The 17926-nt window shown below is 46.7% G+C and overlaps 1 protein-coding gene across 16 annotated transcripts in view; it reads right to left on the bottom strand.

The window, feature by feature from the left end:
• PWWP2A (PWWP domain containing 2A) overlaps positions 1 to 14078 on the bottom strand; it is a 67356-nt gene extending 53278 nt beyond the window's left edge. For 10 of the 16 annotated variants that reach the window (XR_004429957.1, XM_033180402.1, XM_033180413.1 and 7 more), the window contains exon 1: positions 13415 to 14078. Coding sequence is in view for 9 of the 16 variants with exons in the window: in XM_033180402.1 (XP_033036293.1) it covers positions 13415 to 13998 (584 nt within the window). In the remaining 7 variants the exon portion in view is untranslated. Of the gene's footprint in view, positions 1 to 2866; positions 2937 to 7540; positions 7632 to 11312; positions 11548 to 13414 lie in introns of those variants that run through there. The other 6 variants (XM_033180417.1, XM_033180418.1, XM_033180409.1 and 3 more) reach the window with 5 other exon arrangements.
• Positions 14079 to 17926: the final 3848 nt, after the last annotated feature.

Raw genomic sequence — 17926 nt, 5'->3', positions numbered from 1 at the left:
AAACCCCGTCTCTACTAAAGAATACAAAAAACTAGCCGGGCGACGAGGCGGGCACCTGTAGTCCCAGCTACTCAGGAGGCTGAGGCAGGAGAATGGCGTGAACCCGGGAGGCGGAGCTTGCAGTGAGCTGAGATCCGGCCACCGCACTCCAGCCTGGGCGACAGAGTGAGACTCCATCTCAAAAAAAAAAAAAAAAGAAATTGAAAATACATAGCAGCTACTATAAAATACAGAAACTAAAACGTGGCAACCTTCTTAGATGGTAGAAATATGCAGGAAAAAATAAAAATTTAAAACCTCATACAGGCCAGGGGTGGTGGCTCACGCCTGTAATCCCAGCACTTTGGGAGACCAAGATGGGTGGATCACGAGGTCAGGAGATCGAGACCATCCTCGCTAACACGGTGAAACCCCGTCACTACTAAAAATATAAAAAATTTAGCCGGGCATGGTGGTGGGCGCCTGTAGTCCCAGCTACTTGAGAGGCTAAGGCAGGAGAATGGCGTGAACCCGGGAGGCAGAGCTTGCAGTGAGCCGAGATCAAGCCACTGCACGCAGTCCAGCCTGGGCGACAGAGTGAGACTCCGTCTCAAAAAAAAAAAAAAAAAAAATTAAAAAAACAAGAAATACGCAAAAAAGTGAAATTAAGTATTATAGGGATTATGAGTTTTAAAAGGCTAAAATCCACTATTCTACAGTAAGCCAACTACATAAAATTGGTTCAAGGGTAAAGAAATGAAAATTATGGGCTACTTAAACTTATAGATTCAGGAAATCATTTGCAAGACTAATTAGCAGCTTTCCAACAAGGATTTAGATCAGTCACCCAAGCTGCCCATCCCCACATATGATTGCTTAGTTTGCAGTGAGGAGATCTCAGCTCACTGCAACCTTCACCTCCCGGGCTCAAGTGATTCTCATGTGTCAGCCTCCCAAGTAGCTGGGATTACAGGTGCATACCACCATGCCCGACTAATTTTTTTTTTTTATTTTTAGTAGAGACGGGGCTTCACCATGTTGGCCAGGCTGGTCTGGAACTCCTGGCCTCAAATGAGCCGCCCACCTTGGTCTCCCAAAGTGCTGGGATTACAGGCATGAGCTACCGTGACCAGCCTTAACTGGAAACCTTTAAAATAGGCTTAACCAATTGATTGTTCTATTAAATACTTTGGCAAACTACCCTCTAAAAATCAGTTATCTCCAAATGGTCCAAGAATCTTCTGTGTCAGAATCACTTTGTTTAAAATGCAAAATGATGGAATGAAACTCAGAAATCTATGCACATTTGTTTTGACAACCACTGCCCAAAAGTGTTTAGTAAAGGCATTCTATATTAAATCTACCTAGAACGTAACTTAATCTCCAATTACTTTCTTGCAATACCTGCCACTACAGCAAGCTTCTATTCTCCTGGTACTGTGTGTCTGAATTTACTCAAGAATTTAGGGAAAACAGGATAAATGAATACCAAGAAATAATGATGCACTTTATAGACAAAAATAACTACTAATACATCTTTCATTTTCTATCAATATGAAATTAACTCAGCCATTACAGTGAAGATAAGCACATTAACTCTTTAGCAGTCCCCACAGAAAACCTGATCTTAGGAAGATTAGAGCTTGTTTCAATAAGAGCTTTACTTTAAAATAGTACACAGTAAAGTACAGTCTTATTTACAGTAAGAGGTTGAAAACCTCATTAGAAACCCCAAGTACAGCCGGGCGCGGTGGTTCACGCCTGTAATCCCAGCACTTTGAGAGGCTGAGGAAGGCGGATCACGAGGTCAGGAGATCAAGACCATCCTGGCTAACATGGTGAAACCCCATCTCTACTAAAAATACAAAAAATTAGCCAGGCATGGTGGCGGGAGCCTGTAGTCCCAGCTACTCAGGAGGCTGAGGCAGGAGAATGGCGTGAACCTGGGAGGCAGAGGTTGAAGTGAGCCGAGATCGTGCCACTGCACTCCAGCCTGGGCGACAGAGCGGGACTCTGTCTTAAAAAAAAAAAAAAAAAAAAAAAAAAAAAAACCCAAGTCCAGGCCGGGCACAGTGACTCATACCGGTAATCCCAGCATTTTGGCAGGCCAAGGATCACCTGAGGTCAGGAGTCCGACAGCAGCGTGGCCAACATGGTGAAACCCCGTCTCTACTAAAAATACAAAAATTAGCCAGGTATGGTGGCAGGCACCTGAAATCCCAGCTACTAGGAAGGCTGAGGCACAATTCTCTGTTTGAAAGCGGAGGTTCCAGTGAGCCAAGATCGCATCACTGCACTCTGGCCTGGGCGACAAAAGCGAGACTCCATCTCAAAAATGAAAAAAAAGGAAACCCCAAGTCCAATAAAACATGCCTGGGCGTAGTTTGTGTATAACACATCTAGTTAGTGTATAAAATCTACTTTTATTTTTAATTCCATAATTTATTAGAGGATTCTTTATTTTTTTATTTTTATTTTTTATTTTTTCTAGAGGAGCCTCTCCCTAGACAGAGCAGGGCTAACCTCATAGACAGAGTGGCCTGGAGGATTCTTTTAGACTCAGAATGAAACCAGGTTTAATGCTCAACTAATAATCACTTCTGAAAAACATCGTATTAATGCAACATGCAATGGAAGAGCTCACTCTCAACACATACTGCACAGTAGTGGGCGACCTAAAGCTGTGTGGGTCAGGGAGTGACTGGCACTTGCCTCTTCTCTGTTTCACTGTGTAAAGCCTTTATTGACATCTTGGCATAGAAGCAAAATAATCACCAAAAAAATATTACTTGTAATGTACCACAACACAATCATTCAAGCATACTACCCGAGGGCCTAAGTTCTCAACCTGGACACTGTAGTATAAGCTACTGATACCACTACTCACTGCTTCACCAGAATGGCTGTATATTTTTCCCACCAAAAGAAGGGCTATTGCACCATACGTTTCATGGTCTCTGTAAAGAAAAGAAATCATTGTCTTGGTTTATATTTCCTCAAAAAAACAAGTAAATGTTCTACAAATTGCTTTTAAGAACTTAGTGAAAACTGAAGTTTCCTAAGGAAATCATCAATTATTTTTAATGCAACAGTACCCCCATGTACACACACGAAGTCGGTATTTGTAAAAACATCAACTCTGAAATACAGCTAGCTACACCCTTTAATACACATATACCACAAAATTAAAATGCACAAGCATTTTTTTAAGAGATGGGGTCTCAGTATGTTGCCAAGGCTGGTTCAAACTTCAGGGTTCATGTGATCTTCCTGCCTCAATCTCCCAAAGTGCTGGGATTACAGGCAAGAGCCACCATGCCCAGCCATACAAGTTTTCATTTATTTTTTTTCTTGAGATAAGAGTCTCACTCTGTCACGGAGGCTGGAGTGCAGTGGCACGATCTCAGCTCACTGCAACCTCTGCCTCCCAGGTTCAAGCAATTCTCGTGCCTCAGCCTCCTGAGTAGCTAGGATTACAGGTGCACACCACTACACCCGGCTAATATTTGTATTTTTAGTAGAGATGGGATTTTGCCATGTTGGCAAGGCTGGTCTCAAACTTCTAGTCTCAAGTGATCCACCCGCCTCAGCCTCCCAAAGTGCTAGGATTACAGTCATGATCCACTGCACCCGGCTACACAAGCACTTTCAAGCATAAACCTTTACTTCATGATTCCTTGTTTCCTGTCATGTCCCCCTCTCCCCCCAAAAAAAATGATTCAGAAAGACGTTTCAGGATTTTCTCCTTTTTTTCCTCCCATTTAAAAGCTTCTGCAAGAAGATTTTTAAGGATTTCCAGGTGGCTTTGTAACTATGAGATGTGAAGAACTACCTCTTCAGAAGCCTGGACTGAAGACTTTCGCTCTTTGCAAACAGTCTTGAGAGGTTCAATTTTCTTATGTTTGCAATTACTAAACTTGGGACTGTGTTTAAGGGATAGATCTAAAAGTTTGCCAGCAGGTAAGATATCCATAATCATTTCTACTGACCCAAAACAAGGAGAGGCTTTTAAGAGAGGCCTTGATAAGACTGTGGTTCTTGCCCTTTCAGTTTGTTCCTAAGGGAAAATAACTATTTTAAAACAAGGAATTGCAAGAGGATGCAACTGGGAAAAAAATTTATATATATCCAGAACGTAAAAAATTCTACAAAGTCCATGGATTAACAGTAAATTGCAAGTGAATAAAAGTAACAGCAGAACTATGAACAGATGAAAAGGACAAGAAAATCAACCAATTGCAATGTATGAGCTTTATTTGGATCCTAATTTGAAAACTGAACAGTCTTGAGCTATTAATTCTGACAGTCCCTTTTTTTTTCCCTCTTTTTTTGAGTCTTGCTCTGTCACCCAGGCTGAAGTACAATGGCACAATCTCAGCTCACTGCAGCCTCCACCTCCCGGGTTCCAGTGATTCTCTTGCCTCAGCCTCCGGAGTAGCTGGGATTATAGGCACACACCACCAGGCCCGGCTAATTTTTGCATTTTTATAGTAGACGTACGGTATCACCATGTTGGCCAGGCTGGTCTCAAACTCCTGCCCTCAAGGGATCCACCTGTGTGAGCCTCCTAAGATGCCTGTCAACAGTCTGACATTCTAACAGTGACTGAATATTTGATGATAAAAAGAATTATTGCTATTATTTCAGGTGTAATAATGGTAGTAAGATTGCTGTTTTTAAAGGTCTTATCTTTTTAGGCCGGGCGCGGTGGCTCAAGCCTGTAATCCCAGCACTTTGGGAGGCTGAGACGGGCGGATCACGAGGTCAGGAGATCGAGACCATCTTGGCTAACACGGTGAAACCCCGTCTCTACTAAAAGTACAAAAAAACTAGCCGGGCGAGGTAGCGGGCGCCCGTAGTCCCAGCTACTCGGGAGGCTGAGGCAGGAGAATGGCGTAAACCCGGGAGGCGGAGCTTGCAGTGAGCTGAGATCCGGCCACTGCACTCCAGTCCGGGCGACAGAGCGAGACTCCGCCTCAAAAAAAAAAAAAAAAAAAAGGTCTTATCTTTTTAGATATCTGCACTGGCCGGGCGTGGTGGCTCAAGCCTGTAATCTCAGTACTTTGGGAGGCCACTACGCCCGGCTAATTTTTGTATTTTTAGTAGTGACAGGCTTTCATATTGGTCAGGCTGGTCTTGAACTCCTGACCTCAGGTGATCCGCCCACCTCGGCCTCCCAAAGTGCTGGTATTACAGGCGTGAGCCACCGCGCCTGGCATTTTTTTTTTTCTTAACTCGCCAGGCACAGCGGCATGAGCCTCTAATCCCAGGTACATGGGAGGCTGGGGTGGGAGGATCGCTTGGGCCCAGGAGTTCAAGACTGCAGTAAGCTATGATCACACCACTGCACTACAGTCTCTGTGATAAAGCGAAACCCTGTCTCTAAACAAATAAATAAAATAATCATTAAGACAGTTTAGAATCCTGAAGGGATGCTTATTATATGTCAAAATTCAAAAAGCTAAGATTAAGGACAAAACGAGAACAGGAAAACCCAAACTGAATTTGTAGGGTTAATTGATTATTCTCATCTGCTAGCATTTAGACTATTGTCATTAGACATTGCTAATGAGCTCAGAAGCAGGCAGGTAATTTAAACGAAGAGAGCTGGGTATAAAATATAAAACAACAGTGGCCGGGTGCTGTAGCTTAGGCCTGTAATCCCAACACTTTGAGAGGCTGAGGCAGATGAGCCTAGGCAACAAGGCAAAACCCTGTCTCCACCAAAAAGACGCAAATTAGCTGGGCATGGGGGCACGTACCTGTTGCTGCAGCTATTTGGGAGGCTGATGTGGGAGGACTGCTTCAGCCCAGGAGGTTGAGGCTGTAGAGTGTGCCACTGCATTCTGGCCTGGGTGACAGAGCAAGACCCTTTCTCAAAAAAAAAAAAAAAAAAAAAAAAAAGAGGCCGGGCGCAGTGGCTCACGCCTGTAATCCCAGCACTTTGGGAGGCTGAGGCGGGCGGAGGCGGGCGGATCACGAGGTCAGGAGATCGAGACCATCCTGGCTATCACGGTGAAACCCCGTCTCTACTAAAAAGGCAAAAAATTAGCTGGGCGAGGTGGCAGGTGCCTGTAGTCCCAGCTACTTGGGAGGCTGAGGCAGGAGAATGGCGTGAACCCGGGAGGCGGAGCTTGCAGTGAGCCGAGATCGCGCCACTATACTCCAGCCTGGGCGAACGAGCAAGACTCAGTCTCAAAAAAAAAAGAAACACCAGTGGAGGAGCACAGAGTAAGCTAGAGAATGCATGCTTCACTTAAAGGCATCCAGTTTTTTTCCTTTGTGTGTTTGTTTGTTTTTGAGACAAGAGTTTCACTCTGTCGCCCAAGCTAGAGTGCGGTGGTGCCATCTCGGCTCACTGCAAGCTCCGCCTCTCGGGTTCACACCATTCTCCTGCCTCAGCCTCCCGAGTAGCTGGGACTACAAGCGCCCGCCACCGCGCCCGGCTAGAGACGGGGTTTCACCATGTTAGCCAGGATGGTTTCCATCTCCTGACCTCGTGATCCACCCGCCTCGGCCTCCCAAAGTGCTGGGATTACAGGCATGAGCCACCGCGCCTAGCCCCAGTTTTCTTTTAGACAGAGCCTCACTCTGTCAACTGGACTGGAGTGCAGTGGTGCGATCTCTGCTCACTGCAGCCTCCACCTCCCAGGTTCAAGCAATGCTCCTGCCTCAGCCTCCTGAGTAGCTGAGATTATAGGTGCATGCCGCCACGCCCAGATAATTTTTTGTATTTTTAGCAGAGACGGGGTTTCGCCATGTTGGTCAGGATGGTCTTGAACTCCTGACCTTAGGTGATCCACCCGCCTCGGCCTCCCAACTTGCTGAGATTACAGGCATGAGCCACCACACCCGGCCAGGCATCCAGTGTTAAGTAAATACAATGCTAAACAAAATGTGATTTTAACCCGATACTAAAAATATCCTCAAAATCACTGTGTCATTTACAGGCCAAAGAAAACTACCTAGAAGACAGAAAGGACGTAACAAACCAGGATGGTACAGGGAACATCAGGCCACCTGGTCATTCTGTTGATTTTACGTATAAATTGAGGCACAAAGTTTGCTTGTGTCTAAGTGAACTGTCCAAGGCTAAATCAATTAGCCTAAGAACTAGGAAATGGAGCTTAGTAAGGCACAATGATACGCCCAAAGTCACAGTGCTAATAGGAGAAGCTAGTACCAATATTAGAAATTAAAGCCCAGGCCAGGAGCAGTGGCTCATGCCTGTAATCCCAACACTTTGGGAGGCTGAGGTGGAGGACTGCCTGAGGTCAGGAGTTCGACACCAGTCTGGCCAACATGATGAAACCTCGTCTCTAATAAAACTACAAAACTATGAGCCAGTCATGGTGGCGTGTGCCTGTAATCCCAGGTACTCAGGAGGCTGAGGCAGGGGAATTGCTTGAACCAGGGAGGTAGAAGTTGCAGTGAGCCAAAGTCACGCCATTGTACTCCAGCCTGGGTGACAGAAGCGAGACTCTGTCTCAAAAAAAAAAAAAAAAAAATTAAGCCCAAGCACCCTAACACTCTGTCCAGGTCAATAATTACTATTTAGTACCACTTTCTTTTCTTTCTTGAGTTACATGTGTTCAGCTCCTTTTTTTCACAGAATTATTCTCCTCAAAAATGTGTTCTCCAACCAAGTAAGTCTGAAAATAATGCAAAAAATAATAATACAACAGGGAAGGGAAGCATTTCAAATGATTACAAAAGCAGACTCTTAGTCATCCACACACATATTAAATCCTGTGTTCTAGACTCAAACACCTTTTCCACACAGTAGATAGCTCTTCCAATTTTACAAAGACATTTCTGTACCATGCATAACGTCAGCATAAAATATGGAAGAAATTTATAAAAGCAATAACTAGCCCTTCTGAAGACTGAAGAAAAGCACAAATACATTACACATTTAGTCTCCCAAATGTTAATCTCACTGGAGAGGCAAGAACCAAAACTTCAGAGCTTACTATGTATTCCCCTGTATTCAGCTAAGGAACTAGCGGAGTTTCCAGAGCCAGGTTTCACGGCTTTCACCCAACTAAAGAATCTGCTTGGCTCCAACACCCATATCCTTTATATTATCTCCACACAGGCAATGAAATCAAGAGAAGCACTAACTTTCAGAAATATGCAACTTTCAGAAACATGCCATTCTTTACTTTCTGCTTAAACTAAAACTTAGCCCAACTAGCTTTCTAATATTCAAGTAGAAAAAGCAGAGGTTTTAGAATGGGCTCAACCTACATTTGAATCCTTGCTTTGCCACTTACAAGTTAACTGGTCAAATTAAATGAGCTTCCATTTCCTTCTGTGTAAATTAAAAACACTACCAAGGTTATAAAAAAAACTAAAGCATGAAGTACAATGCCTGGCATATAATGGGCACTCAGTAGAAAGCTCCTAATTTTTTACCTAGAGGTTGAATTCAATGGCCAATTCAAATAAGATACAAATTACTTTCAAACAACTGATGAATATAGCCTTAGTAGAGTCTAAACTATCTTGGCTGGGTGCAGTGGCTCACGCCTGTAATCCTAACACTTTGGGAGTGTAGAAGTGGGAGGATGGCTTGAGGCCAAGAGTTCAGACCTGGTGCAGTGGCTGATGCCTGTAATCCCCAGCACTTTGGGAGGCTGAAGCAGGAGGATCACTTGAGGTCAGGACTTTGAGATAAGCCTGGCCAACATGGCAAAACCCCGTCTCTACTACAATCCCTTGAACCCCGGAGGCCGAGGTTGCAGCGAGCCAAGATCACACTACTATACTCCAGCCTGGGTGACAGAGCAAGACTCTGTTTCAAAAAAAAAAAAAAGTGTTCAGGCCAGGCACGGTGGCTTATGCCTATAATCCCAGCACCTGGTGGGCCGATCACCTGAGGTCAGGAATTCAAAGACCAGACTGGCCAACATGGTAAAACCCTGTCTCCACAAAAATACAAAAATTTGCCGGGCGTGGTAGAACATGCCTATAATCCCAGCTCCTCGGGAGGCTGAGGCAGAAGATCATTTAAACCAAGGAGACCGAGGTTGCAGTGAGTCGATATTGTGCCATTGCACTCCAGCCCAGGGAACAGAGCGAGACTCAGTCTCAAGAAAAAAAAAAAAAAAAAAAGAGTTCAACCAGCCTGAGCAACATGGTAAGACCCCCATCTCTACAAAAAAAAATTTTTTTTTTTTTTTTTTTTTGAGGCGGAGTCTCGCTCTGTCGCCCAGGCTGGAGTGCAGTGGCCGGATCTCAGCTCACTGCAAGCTCCGCCTCCCGGGTTTACGCCATTCTCCTGCCTCAGGCTCCCGAGTAGCTGGGACTACAGGCGCCCGCCACCTCGCCGGCTAGTTTTTTTTTTTTTTGTATTTTTAGTAGAGACGGGGTTTCACCGTGTTAGCCAGGATGGTCTCGATCTCCTGACCTCGTGATCCGCCCGTCTCGGCCTCCCAAAGTGCTGGGATTACAGGCTTGAGCCACCGCGCCCGGCTAAAAAAAAAAAATTTTTTAACTAGCCAGGTGTGGCCAAGTGCAGTGGCTCATGCCTAAAATCCCAGCACTTTGGGAGGCCAAGGCAGGCGGATCACGAGGTCAGGAGGTCAGGAGTTCAAGACCAGCCTGTCCAATATGGTAAAACCCCGTCTCTACTAAAAAATACAAAAAAATTGGCCAGGCATGGTGGTATGCACCTGTAGTTCCAGCTACTCAGGAGGCTGAGGCAGGAGAATCACTTGAACCCAGGGGGCGGAAGATACAGTGAGCTGAGATCGCACCACTGCACTCCAGCCTGAGTGACAGAGCGAGACTCTGTCAAAAAAAAAAAAAAAAAACAGCACAAACTCAGTAGCCCTGGGTTCCAGCCTAGTCTCTGAAACAGACTGGCAGTCATGTCTCTATGCTGGATCTCAAGGTTTCGTTTGGATGAAAATATAGCTGGCTGGCTGCAATGGCTCATGCCTGTAATCCCAGCATTTTGGGAGGTCAAAATCAGAGGATCGCTTGAGCCCAGGAGCACGAGACCAGTCTAAGCAACATAGTAAGACCCCCATCTCTACAAAAGATACAAAAATGGGCTGGGCGTGGTGGCTCATGACTGTAATCCCAGCACTTTGAGATGCCGAGGTGAGCAGATCACCTGAGGTCAAGAGTTAGAGACTAGCCTGGCCAACATGGTGAAACCCCTGTCTCTACTAAAAATACAAAAATCAGTCGGGCGTGGTGGCGGGTGCCTATAATCCCAGCTACTCACGAGGATGAGGCAGGAGAATCGCTTGAACCCAGGAGATGAAGGTTGCACTGAGCTGAGATCACACTACTTCACTCCAGCCTGGGTGACAGAGTGAGACTCCGTCTCAAGAAAAAGGAAAAAAAAAGTTAGCCAAGCGTGGTGGTGTGCACTTGTAGTCCCAGCTATTTGGGAAGCTAAGGTGGAAGAACGCAGGGAGCTATGATCCTAGCACTGCACTCCAGCCTGAGCAACACAGCGAGACCCAACCTCTTAAAAATAAAAGAAAAAATAAATCTCCTGGATCCATCAGTAAACCCCGAAACTGCACATGAAAGTGTGCAATCAATATTAGTGCAAATTACAAAATATACTGGCTGGTCCGTTTTTCCGGATTAAACTGTAAAAAAAAGGAAATCCAACTAGTCAATCATTAGTCCAATAAGAATTCCTTGAATTGCTAAATTTTAGAGTCACTGTGTTTTATTTCCTCAACATTTCCACAATTATTTTTTTAAGACAGGGTCTCATTCTGTCACCCAGATTGGACTGCAGTGGCATGATCTTAGTTCACTGTAACCTCCACCTCTGGGGCTCAAGAGATCCTCCCACCTTAGCCTCCCAAGTAGCTGGGACCACAGGCACAAGCCACCATGCCTGGCTAAGTTTTATATTTTTTTTTTGTAGAGGCAGGGTTTTACCATGTTGCCCAGGATCCTCTGGAATTCCTGCACTCAAGTGATCTGCCTGCCTTGGCCTCCCAAAGCAATGGGCGCCTGTAATCCCAGCTACTCGGGAGGCTGAGGCAGGAGAATTGCTTCAGCCCTGGAGGCAGAGGGTGCAGTGAGCAGCACTGTACTCCAGCCTGTGTGACAGAGCAAGACTCTGTCTTGGAAAAAATAAATAAATAATAATAATAATAGGATCCTTTCACTTCAGAATATTCAAATGGAAAAGGTTCATATTAGGAATAGCTCCTCCAACAAAAGAAATTGCTGTTTCTAAGCACTGATAGCAAGAGACCAAAACTCAATTGCAATTCTCTACCAAAGAAAATTTTTAAAAAATAAAGCACTAACATAATGAGCACTTATCCATTCCATTTCCAAAAACAACTTACCTTCTGCACCTTCCTTTTGCAGATTTGAAATCCAGATTCTCACACAATCACTGGCCATCTCTTCTGTTTCATTCAACAGCATACACACCACTGAGTGTCTCTCACTATTAAATACATTAACAGAGTCCGGGCAAGGTGGCTCATGCTTGTACCCCAGCACTTTGGGAGGCCAAGGTGGGTGGATCACCTGAGGTCAGGAGTTTGAGACCAGCCTGACCAACATGGTTAACCCCATCTCTACTAAAAAGACAAAATTAGCCCCCAGCTACTTGGGAGGCTGAGGCAGGAGAATCGCTTGAACCAAGGAGGTGGAGGTTACAGTGAGCTGAGATCACACCATTGCACTCCAGCCTGGGCAACAAGAGTAAAACTCCGTCTCAAAAAAAAATAAGTAAATAAATAAAATACATCAATAGAAAGCACACTCACCTTATTCTGCTTTCTAATTATGAAAACAGAAGTGCAGGCCGGGCACAGTGGCTCACGCCTGTAATTTCAGCACTTTGGGAGGCCGAGGCAGGAGGATCGCTTGAGCCCGAGTCTGAGACCAGCCTGGGCAGCACAGCAAGACCCCGTCTCTAGTAAATAAGTAAACAAACAAACATAAACAGAAGTGCAAATGCCCTAATTCAAAATTATTTTTAAAAAAGATACTTGAGGCCTGGCACAATGGCACATGCCTGTAATCCCAGCCCTTTGGGAGGCTGAGGCGGGTAAATAACCTGAGGTCAGGATTTCAAGACCAGCCTGGCCAATATGGTGAAACCCTGTCTCTACTTAAAAAGTACAAAAATTAGACCAGCGTGGTGGTGCGCACCTGGAGTCCCAGCTACTTGGGAGGCTGAGGCTGGAGAATTGCTTGAACCCAGGAGGCGGAGGTTGCAGTGCAACGATATGGCGCCACTGCACTCCAGCCTGAGGGACAGAGTGAGACTCCGTCTCAAAAACAAAAACAAAAACAAAAAAAAACAAAGATATTTGAGATTAAATAATACAGAGTAACTGCTCTCATCTTTCCCCCGCAAACACCATACTTTAATATGAAATTTTAAATGGCTTTTTTACCCAAATGGGAAAGAAGGATTCCTGTGTCTTGATGGGAGAGCAAGCAGTTTAAGAGTAAAACATACTAATAAGCCATGACAAACAGGTGAGATACCATCAGAGTGTGTGCTGTTGTAGGAAACAGAATGGAAAGGCGTGAATGGGAGTCTCTGCACTTCATATCTGCAAAAGAAGAGAATAAAAAGGTTAACTCCAGACTTAGAACAGGTTCTCTTTCCCTGTTTAAAGCACAGCCCAAAAACATTTTAAATCAAAAAATGAAAATGTGCTGGTTAAGCCAAATTTGTAGATGAACTCAACCTTCTTGTCCTTATTATATAAACGGTATCCCAGGTATTAGAAGTTATTTGAACATTTTTATGCTACACCACCTTGACATTAAAGGATTTTTTTAAAGTCTCCAATCTCTTCTTTAAACTTTTCTTAAAACTATCATTAAAATTAGCAAAATATGCTTCTCTGTTGAATGGTTAACCTAACGGGAATGACTTCTAACCGTAAGAATCACAGTTAAAAGGTTCATTTTAACAAATGCTCTTCCCCCTGTAAGGAGTGACAGGTAACCTTTTGGGATCCCCAATGTACACACCCCTTTCTCCAACCCTGCTAAAGTTAAACGTTAATTTGAGGACAGACAAGTGCCTCCTCGCAAGCAATGGCCCCCTCCCCCCGTCCAACACGCCGCTCTCTGCAAAAACCCATCTGCGTCTTGCATTAACCCACCCGCCCGGTGACGGTGAGTCCAGGCCAAGTCGCAGAAGGCCGGGAGTGAGGGGTGAGACCTGTGAGCCCATCTGCACCCGCGCCCTCCCACCTGGTGGCACACCTGCCCCGCAGGCGCCCACCTGGGGCCGGGACCGCCCTCTCCCGGTCTCGCGCGCCTGCCCCACTCGGAGCGCGCGCCACGCGCCGCGCAGGACCAGAGGGCGGGGCCCCGGGGAGCAGGGAAGAGAGGGCTCGGGGAGAGGGGGCCGCCCCGGCTCACTCCCTCCCTGGGGACCCAGCGGACCGGAGCGTGCTGGGGGTGGGCGCGGTACCTTTTGGACAGATCCATGAGGACCCCGGAGAAGAGCTTCTCCCCGAGGCGGAACGACACGACGAGCGCGTCCTCAATGATGTGGTCCAGCGTGACCCGCACCTCCGAGCCCGGGATCAGTTGCGACACCGTGGAGTCCCCGCCCGCCGGCGGCACGAGCGCCGGGGCTACGGGCTGAGGCAGCGGCGGCTCCTCGCGCTCCTCGGGTGCCGGGGGCTGCTCCGGCGGCGATGCAGGAGAAGGTGGAAGTTCGGGCCCTCCCTGAGGCGCAGCTGCAGCCGACTCCGCCACCCGAACGGACAGTTTCTCCTCAGCCTCCAGCTCCGGCCCCGCCGCCTCTGGGCTGCGGGCGAGCTCCCCCGGCGGCGGCGGTGGCGGCGGGAGCGGCGGCTCGTCGGCCTGAGGAGCGGACTGCTGCCCGTCGGTCTCGCCATCCGGCACAGACGCTTCAGTGGCCGTGACCGGGAGGGGGTCAGTGCCGGCCTCACTGCCGGGGATGGGCTCCATCTCCGGCTCGGCCTCGCCGGCGCCCCCCTCCCCGGGGGACGCTGCAGTCGCTGCCGCCTCTGCAGCCACGGCCGCCATTTTCTTCCTGGCTTCTCCCTCCTCCAACTCTGGCTGCAGCGGCGGCGGCGGCGGCAGCGCTGCTTGGTTCCCTGGGCCTTCCCCTCCCTCCCGTGAACACTTTCGTCCCGCCCTTTCCCTGATGCTCGTTTTTGGCACCTCGCCATTGGTTCCATTCTACACCCCTCCCGCACTTCTGATATTCCATTGGCCAGGGATGGACGTCTATCATCTAGTCAGTCCATCCTTCCCACGCAGAGTAGGAACTTCTCATTGGCCAGATGTGTTGTCAAGTGTGGGATCTGAGTGGAGGAATAGGGGGCGGATCCAAGGGGGCGGGGGAAGTCACAAAAGAGGAGCCATATACTCATCGCCTCTTGCTATTGGCTGGAAGAGGAAATAAAGTTTTATGGTTGGTCTACGCTGCTGCCCATTATCAGTCAGGTCTTCGGAGGTGGGAGAAAGGAGGGAATCATGTGGCGTGCCACTTCTTTCAAAGGCGCCGAGGGGAGGAGTAACTAGGGAATGCGGGAGGGGAACCGCTTCCCAAGAATCTCTGCGCAGAGATGCTTAGAATAAATGTTATTTCTAGGCGCGGACTTCTTGCGACCGCGTGTGGGCACGACAGGCTTCTCTGGGAAAGACAACTAAAGTTTGAAATACAATCCTACCGACACTTTTTGAGTGCCTACTATGCTAGTCACTGCACTAGGTGCTGGGGAATAGAATATTCAAGACGTTCTCCATAACCTCATGGCAGCTGGCTCACAGCAGCCACTCCAGCTGCCATAAGGAGTACGAGGAGTGTTTTCCTTGACTTCTAGGAGTACGATGAGTATTTTCCTTGACTTCTCTCCACTTCCTAGGAACAAAGCACCTACTTATTAACATTTCAAAAATAGGAAAATGCTCATGAAAGAGGAGAGACACCATCCTCACTGGATTAAACTGATGACTGTTCCAGAAAGGAGTCTTGAGACATTGCTGGACTGATATGTGAACACTACTTGTTCTCTCCAAATACACTGCAAAGTGGACTCACCTGGTCCCTGCAAAAGCCTTTTTGTTTCCTGGCTTCTCCAATGCCAAGAGGAAAAGCTCTCTCACTTCAGTGTCCTAACGCCCCTACTTCTCTTACTCCCACGTCAAGTCTCTTGTTTGTTATCTCTGGAAGAATCTACTGAACCTATTTCTCTCAAATGGCACCTCAGAGTCAGCCTTTTTTTCTGGGAGAATGCCTACAGGAGAGAGGGAAGAAAAGCTGCTAGCATTGAGAGTAAAAAAAAATAAAGTCCTGAAGGATAATTACAGCTAGTGCCTTTTAAGTACCATGTACCAGGCACTAATACAAACACTATAGCATATCATCTCAATCCTTAAAATTTCGAGGCACAAAGAGGGTACCCAAGGTTACTCGCCTGGTAAATTGCATAGTCAGAATTTCGGTTTTACACAGAAAAGGCTGAAAATAGCAATAAACAAATATCACCATATGCTCTGCCTATTTCAAACCAAGTGGTTCCTGGGGAAAGGCCAGTAGAAGATCCCAATCAGGGAAGTTTCAGAATATCATTTAAAAATACACACAAGGCCGGGCACGGTGGCTCACGCCTGTAATCCTAGCACTTTGGGAGGCCGAGGCTGTTGGATCACTTGAAGTCAGGAGTTCAAGACCAGCCTGGCCAACATGGTGAAACCCCATCTCTACTAAAAATACAAAAAATTAGCTGGACGTGGTAGTGCTTGCCTATAATACCACCTACTCGGGAGGCTGAGGCAAGAGAATCGCTTGAACCTGGGAGGCAGAGGTAGCAGTGAGCTAAGATCACGCCATTGCACTCCAGCCTGGGCAACAAGAGCGAAACTCTGTCTCAAAAAAAAAAAAAAAAAAAAGGCCGGACACAGTGGCTGATGCCTATAATCCCAGCACCTTGGGAGGCCGAGGTGGGTGGATCACCTGAGGTCAGGAGTTTGAGACCAGCCGGGCCAACATGGTGAAACCCTGTCTCTACTAAAAATACAAAAATTAGCTGGGCATGGTAGCACAGGCCTGTAATCCCAGCTACTGGAGAATTGCTTGAACGCTGGAGGTGCAGCCGAGATCTCGCCACTGCACTCCAGCCTGGGTGACTGAGCAAGACTTGGTCTCAAAAAATAAAAAATAAAACTGTATCTGACTCCCCAGTCATCCTCTGACTACCTGTATGATCTGAGCATGATCTTAGGCAAATTGCTTAACCTATTTCTTCATTTGTAAAACATCGTAATAATAACTACTTACCAATAGAGTTTGCTGGGGGGGTTTTGTTTCGTTTTTCAAGGCTGAGTCTTGCTCTGTCGCCCAGGCTGGAGTGCAGTGGTGCAATCTCAGCTCACTGCAACCTCTACCTCCCAGGTTCAAGCAATTCTCATGCCTCAGCTACCAGAGTAGCTGAAATTACAGGCACCCACCACCATGCTCAGCTAATTTTTTTTTATTTTGAGTAGAGATGGGGTTTTACCATGTTGGCCAGGCTGGTCTCAGACTCCTGACCTCAAGTGATCCGCTCACCTCAGTCTCCCAAAGTGCTGGGATTACAGGCATAAGTCACTGCACCCGGTCTGTATTTTTCTTTTCTTTCTCTCTCTCTCTCTCTTTTTTTTTCTTTTGAGACAGTGTCACTCTGTCACCCAGGCTGGAATGCAGTGGCATGATCTCAGCTCACTGTAACCTCCACCTCCCAGGTTCAAGTGATTCTCACACCCCAGCCTCCCAAGTATCTGGGGTTACAGGTGCCCGCCACCATGCACAGTTAATTTTTGTACTCTTAGTAGAGATGGGGTTTCTCCATGTTGGCCAGGCTGGTCTCAGACTCCTGACCTCAGGTGATCCACCCATCCGCCCACCTTGGCCTCCCAAAGTGCTGGGGTTATAGGCATGAGCTACTGTGCCCAGCCTGGTCTGCTTTTTTATTTATGTAACATATATAAACTGTTTAGCGTAGACCTTCAATTATAGTAAAAATAGTTCAATAGTTGTTAGCAACTACGTCCAAAAACTCATTCTTATTCTCATATCTGTGGTTGATCATACTCAAGGGGTGCTGATCCTCAATAACCAAACTTGAATAAGCCTAAGTAAAAACCCAAACACAGGGTATTGGTCCCTGGAGAGAAATAACTGTGGCTAAATATGGCTTAGTGGTTTTCTCTGGGCCTGGTTTCTCAGGAAATAGAGTTATAGACAAAAGATAACATGGAGAACATGGCCATCAAACCATAGGGGCTGAGTGAATTGCTCCTCCTGTTCTGGGCCTATTTCTGATGAGATAATCAATATTTCTCTTCTAGGCCAGGCGTGGTGGCTCACGCCTATAATCCCAACACTTTGGGAGGCCGAGGCAGGTGGATCACCTGAGGTCAGGAGTTTGAGACCAGTCTGGCTAACAAAGTGAAACCTTGTCTCTAACAAAAATACAAAAATTAGCCTGGCGTGGTGGTGGATGCCTGTAATCCCAGCTACTTGGGAGGCTGAGGTGGGAGAATCGCTTGAACCCGGGAGGCAGAGGTTGCAGTGAGCCAAGATCACACTATTGCACTCCAGCCTGGGCAACAGAGCAAGACTCTGTCTCAAAAAAAAAAAAAATTCTCTTCTAGAATTAGATCACCTGCTCCCAGACCAAGGCTGTGATGGATAACTACTGACAATTATGTCATTCGTCATCTCTGCCTCTGTGTGTGTGTGTGTGTGTAAGTGTGTGCGCGTGCGCGTGTGCGCACGTCAGTCAGTAGTTCTCAATGTATCATGAATAGGGGGATCTCTCCGAGAATCTGCTAAAAAGTTATTTTGTGCATATTATATTTTTTTTTTTTTTTTTTGAGACAGAGTCTTGCTCTGTCACCCAGTTTGGAGTGCAGTGGTGTGATCTCAGCTCACTGCAACCTCCACCCCTGGGTTCAGGTAATTCTC

This window comes from Trachypithecus francoisi, unplaced genomic scaffold (genome assembly GCF_009764315.1).
Source record: "Trachypithecus francoisi isolate TF-2019V2 unplaced genomic scaffold, Tfra_2.0 Lachesis_group2, whole genome shotgun sequence".
Lineage (NCBI taxonomy): Eukaryota > Metazoa > Chordata > Mammalia > Primates > Cercopithecidae > Trachypithecus > Trachypithecus francoisi.
This window is presented reverse-complemented; position numbering and strand designations above follow the sequence as displayed.